This window comes from Sphaeroforma arctica (assembly GCF_001186125.1).
Source record: "Sphaeroforma arctica JP610 unplaced genomic scaffold supercont1.52, whole genome shotgun sequence".
In the NCBI taxonomy this organism is placed as follows: Eukaryota; class Ichthyosporea; order Ichthyophonida; genus Sphaeroforma; species Sphaeroforma arctica.
The window spans coordinates 48,120-57,454 of record NW_014040506.1 but is presented as its reverse complement, the minus strand read 5'-3'; the positions used below and the strand labels follow the sequence as shown (position 1 = coordinate 57,454).

Here is a 9,335-nt window from a genome sequence, read left to right as displayed (position 1 = left end):
TATATATATATATATATATATATATATATATATATATATATATATATATATATATATATATATATATATATATATATATATATATATATATATATATATATATATATATATATATATATATATAATCTTTTATACACGTATCCGCGTACAAAATTCATATATAGCTATGTATGTAACAAACGCTTGTTCCCGCACGTATGTAACTCTACTTGCCGGTGTATAGCAAATTTGAATTGCTAGCGTGCCACAAATACACTATTGTAATATGCTGAGTTTTTCCGGTTTTGAATGTCGATATCAGATACGTAACTACTACTTTTGTGTCAATAGGCAAACAGAAGTGCACATTAATGAGACATAGTTTGATTCCTTTCTTGTTTTCATTCGTGCCTGGAGAAGAAATTGCCCCGAGATCAGAAATAGGATTGGGAGGAATTCACGTATAGAAAGATCCCAGATTTATAGCTTTGCGTTAAAGGGATACCGCGGGTGATGAACAGGTGCACATTATCGCTTTAATCTCTAGTTATACTTGTAGTTAGCCTACGAGCACGAGTAAGCGGATTTAGAATGAAACACACACCATTTTTTCCTGATCCAATCGCGAGGCGACAGCGCATACAACCACAACTATAAAGACAATGCATACCAAGGCAGTTGACGCTTAGATTTTGATCACTGTAATACTTGTACTAAAACTTGTAGTGTGTCTAAAGGTCCTATAATGAAATACGTACTACGCAATCTCTGCTAGAATTTAAAGGCGTATACAACCATAACTATATAGACTATTCATACCGAGGCAGTCGTAGCCTGGGCCCATGTTGGCCGTTGTGGCTGGTACTCTGACGTGAGCTCGTGACGGCATTTTCAGATTGAAGCTGGTTTGTGCAATTAAGTGTCGTTATTTAGTCTCAAAGGGATGAGTGAAGTGTGTGTTCGAATTATAATCCCTGTCTGACAGGCACTATCAAATTTGTAAATAATTACAATTTTAGTGAACAACGTGAACAGAACACTGAACTGGCAGTCTGGCGACTGGCACTGGGCAGTCTGGCACTGAGGGTCCAGTGTGGCACCTACCGCTCATCACATGACTCATATTTTAGTAATGTGTCAGCGAAAAAGCCATTCGTGTCAAAGTGTCATCGTTTCTATCCAATGTCCACATACATACAAACAACAACAAGGCGACGGGCGAACATGCACATAAAATACTCACTTCATATATAAAATAAACAATCACAGGACGGATATATTTTGTCTGTTTTATTATATTCGGTGGGTATATTTCTGTGTGTATGCAGTACAATTCAGGTACACGTTAACGTATACTATATATATATCAGTTGTATATGCATATATCAGTGTACAATTCGGACATTCCATACGTATACACAACGAAGCCAAGATGTTATCCGCCTCGAAAATGTTAACCCGATCTACCGCCGCCGGTGGATCTCTGCGTTCTGCTACTGCCGCTGTCTGCATCGCAAGTCAGCGATGGGCTTCGAACATGCAGTGCAGGTACACTCTAAATCATAGGGTTCATCTTGCTGTTTAGCGCATTTGTGTGAACTTCTGACATGTGGAAGTCGAACTAAATCAAGCGTTTCGATCAGCGCTTTAGCGTATCTCCCGCCAGTGTTTTATGCGTTTCTATGTACCTTTGAGTGCTGTTCATATTTACATTCTGCACCTTGTATAATGTATAGCAAGTATATCTTGATGTACGAACTAGTGCACCGAGATAGCTAAGATATATAGAAAATATGTCCTTGATAGCTTTTCTAATACTTCGTTTACAATCCTAGTACACCACATTATCCAAAGATTTTAAATTTATGCATACTCTAATGAGAATACCAACTGAATCATCGCAACTCGTAATCTGTGTGCTTGTACTCGACAGGCTAGCTGCCCGCCCCATCGGGCTACCCAAGGATAGTGATTGGAAGTTCACTGAGGAGCCCATTCCCGAAGCGAAAACCGATGGAGATGTGGTGGTGAAGACTCTCGCACTCTCTATTGATCCTGCGATGAGAGGATGGATGAACGATGCCAGATCATATCTACCACCTGTCCAAATCGATGAGGTGCGTGTTATTTCATTTATGTTGAGTGCACTTGTGTCCGTTTTGAAGATCGGTTGCCGGATTGATTGTATTTCGATCGTTGTGTTCGAATATCTGAGACTCCTCTTTGATCGGCTGAATTTACAAGTTGGTCGAGATAGCTTATGCTTCCGTACATAATTCAAACTTATATTATTAAATATCTTGCATGCGCTTATGTCTTCGTAAATTAATCGCTATATTTATGTGCTTTGATCGATATATTGAACTCAATGCAACAGGTAATGCGTGCTGGAGGCGTAGGCAAAGTCGTCTCGAGCAAGAACCCAAAATTCACCGTGGGTAGCCATGTATCAGGTATGGTTGAACTAAAATGATGCCGCAAGCTGGTACGATCCCGGCGCTGAGATATCCGTCGCCTCTAACTAACACAAAAACATGCTTGGGACCTGATATTAGCGATAACCTCGTATACCAAATGTCTGATATTCGGCCCGCAAACTCGTTGCCTCGTGTTCGTGTTTAGTTTGGGCTGTGTCGGATGACCTAATAGTCGGGGTGGGAGGGGGAGATATATGACCCCGCAGCTGACAGAAAATTTTATGACCCTTGTGAGCAGCGCTATATACCAGCAATACTTGACTTATCGATATTTCACATCATCTTTTCGCCTATTGGAAAACATATAAATCCGTATTAGAATCAAAGCATAGTGATATCAACTATATAACTGAGGTTGTCTTCATATTCTGATACAGGCTCCTGGGGTGTTCAGGAATACGCATACATGCCCAAGGAAATTCAGTCTACCATAGGATTGACGAATATTGATATGAAACTCGGTAACGTATCTCAATGGCTAAATCCACTGGGTATGCCGGGGATGACCGCCTACTTTGGTCTTTTGGATGTGTGCGGCCCAGTTAAGGTATGCTTACTCAAACATGCTTAAATAAGTTACAGATTTACATCGATTCATATACTTGTTTATCTTTTCATACATGCACATACATGTATTTAAATATTTTAACACAATTCTTTAGATACTAAATTAAACCATTTCTAGATGTATTACTATTACGGTATCATAGATTGTTGCGCTTCTGTTAGATCCCGTTTTTCAACAACGCAGCTTTTAGTAGGCCGAGCATGTGAGAAATAACGATGTAAATGGTGAGAGCTGGTTGGGTCCCTAAATTCAATGTAGCTGTGTGGTAGGGTCTCTAAATTCAATATGGCTGTGCGGTAGTGTCCCTGAGTTCAATGTGGCTGTGCGTTAAACTAAGTGTTAGTTTTTGTTTTAGATACGACACCTGCTTTGACTTCGACTGGCTTATCTTCGTCGCCCAATTTCTGCTCTTACCATACCTATCCATGACAAGTAGTTTAAATTCCAAGCTTCTCTTCCAGCACGATGAGAACTAATCCAGTTCTTAAATACATCCCACATAACAAGACCTTAGATTTAGAGTATAAACTAGAGACAACTTGTGACTCTGGTCTTCACTGATATCGATACGGGGTCGATCTCTACCCCACTAGACCACCTCTCCAGTAGGTAATAGAGGCATGTGTATCTTTGAACGCAAACCCACACTTTTTGTCACGTCATACCAACCTAGCCGATTAGTGTTGCACTTGAGATTTTTACTGGGAAAGCGAAGTGTACAATCTAGCAAGCTCTTTTGAGGCGAAAGATGTCTAATCTCTGATCTAATACTTTCCTTGACTTCGCTTCTGCAGGCAGGGGAGACGATAGTTGTGTCGGCTGCTTCAGGTGCTGTGGGTCAAACTGTCGGACAGGTGCGTCTACGCAGCACTCAGATGTGCCTAGTTTGTCCCAAGTGGTCATCTCGAGTTCAATTCGCCAATTTTCGGTCCATATTCTACTTATCCTTTACAATGAATTTTCGCAGGTCGCCAAGGCACGTGGGCTCCGAGTAGTTGGTATCGCAGGCGGGGCTGAGAAGTGTGCATTCGCTGTGAACGAGCTAGGCTTTGACGCGTGCATCGATTACAAGGTATATATTAATGCAGATTTCATTGGCATTCGGTGTGTTCAAGTACTTCTACCATTACTGCGCTTTCTAGGCACTTTACTTTTCGCAACCTGGTTGTTCTTCGACATATGTGTACAGTGCAATACCTTTCCACAATGTCAATAATACCTACTAACTTCAAATCTGTGCGCAATCGGGGAAATAGTCAGGGCCCAAGGCGGTGAGCAAAGGACTTTCGGAACACTGCCCCAAAGGCGTAGATATTTTCTTCGATAACGTATGTACCGAGAAATCGGCAGAGAGGTTTTGTCAAGAGTTGTTTGTTTTTGTTTTTCAAAATGACCCTTGTTGTCGTATTCTGCCGATTTTATTTTGACCTATATACATCCGGGCTTAATATCTGCAATATGTTCGGTGCATAGCTGTACTCGGGATATTTATGCAAATGGCTATATTGTCGTATCTATATGTTCTGTCAAAATACCGTGCCAATTAGTGCGGACTGCGAACCGCGAAAACGTCTTTCAAGAAGAGACACGAACCCGATGCATGTCAGGCCTTGCATACAGTGTTAGCAGTAAAATACTAACTTATGATACATACACAACTCGTAACATTGAAACCTTTTTTTTATGGTTATACATATTATGTATATATATTCAGGTTGGTGGCGAGATACTTGACACGGTGATGACCAGGTTGCGTCGCAATGGTATGTACGCGTGGACGAATATTTCAGAGCTTACACAATTTCGTTGTAGAGCCCCGAACTATCGTTCTGACTATTTTTGCCGTAATCATACGCGCGCTTGCTAACTTTTCTGTGGAACTTTATTGATATTTTCTATGAACAGCTCGAATTGCTATCTGCGGTGCTATTTCACAGTACAACAACACCACTGCAGTCGAGGGACCCGCAAACTACCTTAGTCTACTGGTAAGTGTACATCACTCTTTCCGATCCTTGAATCTTGCCATATGATTCTCAATCCACAACTACACCGTGCAAACAGATTTGCTATTTCGATTGTTTAATCATGGCTGTATCCGGCTTTACAAAAGATTTTTGAAATACAACATAACTTTGCTGATTATCATGTTGTTATATCGTAGGTAAATCGCGCCAAGATGCAGGGCTTCATTGTCTTCGACTATGCCCCCAGGTACATGGAGGGTATTCAAGAAATCTCACAATTGATAAAGGAAGGCAAATTTATCAGCAAGGAGGTAGGTATTAGGTATTTGTCAGATAAATAGTGAACGATAGCTGACATTGATTCCCGATACGGCATCCTTACGTAATTCAATACTATTTAGTCTGGTTGATCCGCATCTCACTGCAAACTCTATTTTTGATAACCCCATTAAAAGCACGTGGAGTCTGGAGGTGTAAAGGCTTTCCCCGCCGTACTGAACAAACTTTTCGCCGGTGAGAACTTTGGCAAGCTGGTTCTTAAAATCGCGGACGAATAGGTTTTCTTCATTGATATAATAAAAATACTAAAAATCGTACAAACTGAGAAGTACAGGAGATAATTTTTGTGAAAAAATTCAAAGAAAATGAGTGTTCAGAAGCAATAAATACTGTGATTGTGACTTGTGTGAGTTGTGGCTATGTTTTGTGTTTTTCTTTCTTCTTTTTTTTTATAAATCAATGATAAAAGGACTGCCCCTCGCTGAAACATTCCGACTTCTAAATATTTTTATTTATCACCTTCCACAAGTGCCAAATTCCAAATCAAAAGTCATATTTTTAAAAATACTTCCACACCCCCAGAGGGCAGAGAATAGAGAGTGACTTCCACCCCCCAGAGGTGACCAGGTCCCAGAAAGACTTTCAAGTTTGTATCATGTACATAGTATTTACTACATATTTACATATTTATAAACATGTTTGCTGGGTTTTTTCGAGAAAAAATTACCAAAAGTAAATGTCTTAGAAGGCTATTTTTGTTACCTGTTTTTAATAAAAAAAGAATATGTGTAAATATATCTATATTTAGTCCTTTTTGTTTGATAAAAACAAGGTATATAATTATGCCTTCTATTTATTTAAACAAAACTAATTGGCAGTCCGACTCAGGCAAAAAATGAAGAAAAAAAAAGGGGGTTTTTTCAAAAACATTAAAAAATATTTTATGTGATGAGTGCCTGCCTGCCTGTGCCCTGGAGGCTGGGCCTGGGCCTGGGAGGCTGGGGCGATCAGGCGACGGCCCGCGGCGTTGAGCTGTTGATCACTTGATCCTTTGACCCTGTGAATGTGGCCTGTGCAGTACTCTGTATTCTGTACTCTGTACTCTGTGCTCTGTAGTGCCCTAAAGGCCTAAAAACCCACCAGTCACCTCACTCAATAGTACATACCGTCATACCCACAAACTTTAATAAAAAGGCTCAAACACTCAAACAGTCAAACACTCACAGTGACTCACACCCTAACAAGATTCACTCCTACGAGCTACACACTTGCACCTATTTTTAAGCTCAATACGAACGACTGTACTACATAAGAATTAAAAATTGAACGATAATGTGTATTTTTATGTTTTTAGTTTCTGATTTGAAGGTTTTACATATACTCTTTAACGGTTTCGAGCCACGAAAATCGAAACTGTGCACACACCAATTTACTACTTTTGTTTTTGTTTTTTTTTTTAAACCAAAATTCATAGCCTCCTAAAACGAACAATGAGCCTGAGCCCTGAGCCCTGAGCCCTGAGGAATGTCTCTATATGTAAAGCACCATATTTAATGCCTGAAGTCCTGAAGTCCAGAAGTGACCTGAATCCTTGTGTGATGAGTTGTGTATTTAAATTTTTTAGAAGGCTGTGGGCCTGGCCTCTCTCTCTACTACTGTAGAGTGGTATTCTCGATTTATGTTTAAATAAAAAATTGCGGTTAATGAAATCACAGAACAGGATAAAATCCCTTGGACCCTGGAATTTACAACAGAACGGGACAAAACAAAATTCATCGTTGTTGAACTACTGTGCAAACCGAACGATAATATTCAGAACCCACAAATTCACATTTACACGCAAGTTCAACAGAACATTGACTCTGGTCTGAGGCGTTGTATTCTCTTTCAGGTTATAGGTGTAGATTATGACCGAAAACTAATATTGACTGTTGTTTCGGTAAAGATACATTTTTATTAATTACGATATGTAGTATATCTTTTTCAGCGTGAGCCTTCTTGAGTCTGTTATTAATACCAAAAAAAGGGTACTAAATAGTATGATATACTACGTGCTTTTGATATTTTGAAGAGGGTGCAAGTCGCAGAAACACAATGTATTACCCTTTGAAATTGTCAGTAAGGCTGAGACCATTCTCAGGCTGAACCAAAAGGATGAGCCTCGTGTACTGTGTGGGACTTTAGTATTAATAACAAGCCATCTCACATTGTTCTCAATGTACATGTGTACACGTACACGGTATCAATATTATTATTTGAGTGCACGTCACTGCACGACTACCCACCGACCACCGGTAAAGTGCACACGCGTAATAGTTCGATACTTGGGTCAGTTTCGTCTTGTGTGGGCCCATAAATATCGACCTTGCATTTGCGGATGGACTGCATGCGATTTAGACACGGGCTCCGGCGTTAATAGTTTTATGTTCATTGGTGCCGTATAGACATTCGGTTGCCCGCGAGAATGGCCCTTTTAAAAGAAAGAAAATTAAACATTGTCAAAGTGATGCCTGCGACGCTGCGTCAAAACCAAGTTTGTTTTACAAAATAAATACTGATGACCGACACAAGAGTCACCACAGACTGTCGTGACAGACTGTCAAATGTCAAAGTGTCAATACTTAGTGCCCAGACCTTTTTTTTTTAAATGTGTCGACCAGAGACAACCACACTGTAGCCTGCGCTTGTTGGGTCTACTAAAAAAAATGTAGATTGGGTATTATATGGGGCGGCAGCCTGTGGAGTGTGGACAAAGGGTCAATATGTATTAAAAAATCCTGACGCCTAGAGGGGCCCTGGGGCCTGGGCTCTGGTTTCAGAGAGTTCGAGATTCTAGAAATTGCCTTACACCTTCGGCGCTGGGCCTGGGGCCCTGACGGGCCTGACCTTGGACCTTCGTTTACCGGCCGGCTGTAAAGTGGCGATTGAAGTTGTAAACTGTATCTGGGTGTCTGGGACTCTGGGTCGGGCTGACTGGCTGCTGAAGTGCTGATACTGCCACAGTTGTATGTATTCAATATTAACTCTCTGGGGTGGTATTTGTCATTATTCGGACTGTTGACTCTGGACTCGGGAGTCTGAACTCTGGACGGGTTATATTTCCATTTGTGAGTACTGATTTGTGGTTGAGATTCGAGAGTTGATGAGACCCCTGTCTCACACACCAAGAATGCTCATAAATACAATACATACAAAAAATTTAGAAACTTGAAACCCCTGAGGAATCATAAAACCATTCCAAAAAGATGATATTTATTTATACATTATACTCTTGTGGTTTAACTTTCTTCTCGCTAAATATTTGTACTTTTCATCATATACTATAACTACACAGTACTTCACAGTACACACTACTAGAGAGAGTCCTGTCTAGTGTCTACTATTTACGTATTCATATACTACCAGATCTGCTGGTATCTATCTATTAGTCAGTGAAATGACTACAGTAGCCTAGCTCGAGTAGCCCGAATATGGCCCACCTCATTCTGCTGAATGCCAGCAGACAATCTGTACGGGATGGGTCAACGTCGCCTCACGACTCCTCCCCGTCTGTGTCCAGTCAGCGTAGGGGTACTGTAAACGTAGATACTCCGAGTTCAAGTGCCGGCTGTAGAATGACTCAGAGTTTGAACAGATATATGGAACAGAATCCCAGTGATGCGTTGCGACGATTAGCCGTGGAAAGAAGTAACTTCACATTCGATACAGAATCTTTAGCGGGGTCTATCGTCGATGGCGAAAATTCTACCCCTCATAGTGACGGCGATGCCGACTGTCGAAAACCTGGTCACGGTATGTGTTCCTTGAGACAATCTTAGTAATTGCGATTCTGATTTGCCTCGGTATCAAGTATAGGCGAGACTGTTGATATTTAGTTGAAGTTTGTGCAGAGTGAGACATCGCCGCTAGTAGGTGACTAAATGCACGGTGCCCATATGTGGTTTCACAAACATCATGCACCTTTAATTGATCTATCAATGCTGAGAATCGTTTTTAATAGGAAACTGCACCCCTTTTTGGTTAGTATCCTATTGAATGTAAATACACGATTGAAAGCAGTTTATA

General features: G+C 40.6%; 2 protein-coding genes across 2 annotated transcripts; both read left to right on the top strand.

Annotated features, from left to right (window-relative positions):
• Positions 1 to 1,223: 1,223 nt before the first annotated feature.
• On the top strand, positions 1,224 to 5,593 carry SARC_01339 (zinc-binding alcohol dehydrogenase). The gene is made up of 11 exons (XM_014304936.1): positions 1,224 to 1,527; positions 1,913 to 2,096; positions 2,357 to 2,432; positions 2,834 to 3,003; positions 3,819 to 3,878; positions 3,992 to 4,096; positions 4,281 to 4,352; positions 4,739 to 4,787; positions 4,930 to 5,012; positions 5,189 to 5,302; positions 5,447 to 5,593. Exons 1-11 carry the CDS (start codon positions 1,412 to 1,414, stop codon positions 5,546 to 5,548), a joined length of 1,131 nt encoding a protein of 376 aa, XP_014160411.1. The 5' UTR covers positions 1,224 to 1,411; the 3' UTR covers positions 5,549 to 5,593.
• Positions 5,594 to 8,618: 3,025 nt separating this feature from the next.
• On the top strand, positions 8,619 to 9,165 carry SARC_01338 (hypothetical protein; the record flags this gene model as incomplete). Its single annotated transcript, XM_014304935.1, has 2 exons — positions 8,619 to 9,062; positions 9,146 to 9,165. Exons 1-2 carry the CDS (start codon positions 8,741 to 8,743, stop codon positions 9,163 to 9,165), a joined length of 342 nt encoding a protein of 113 aa, XP_014160410.1. The 5' UTR covers positions 8,619 to 8,740.
• Between the last annotated feature and the right edge of the window lie 170 nt (positions 9,166 to 9,335).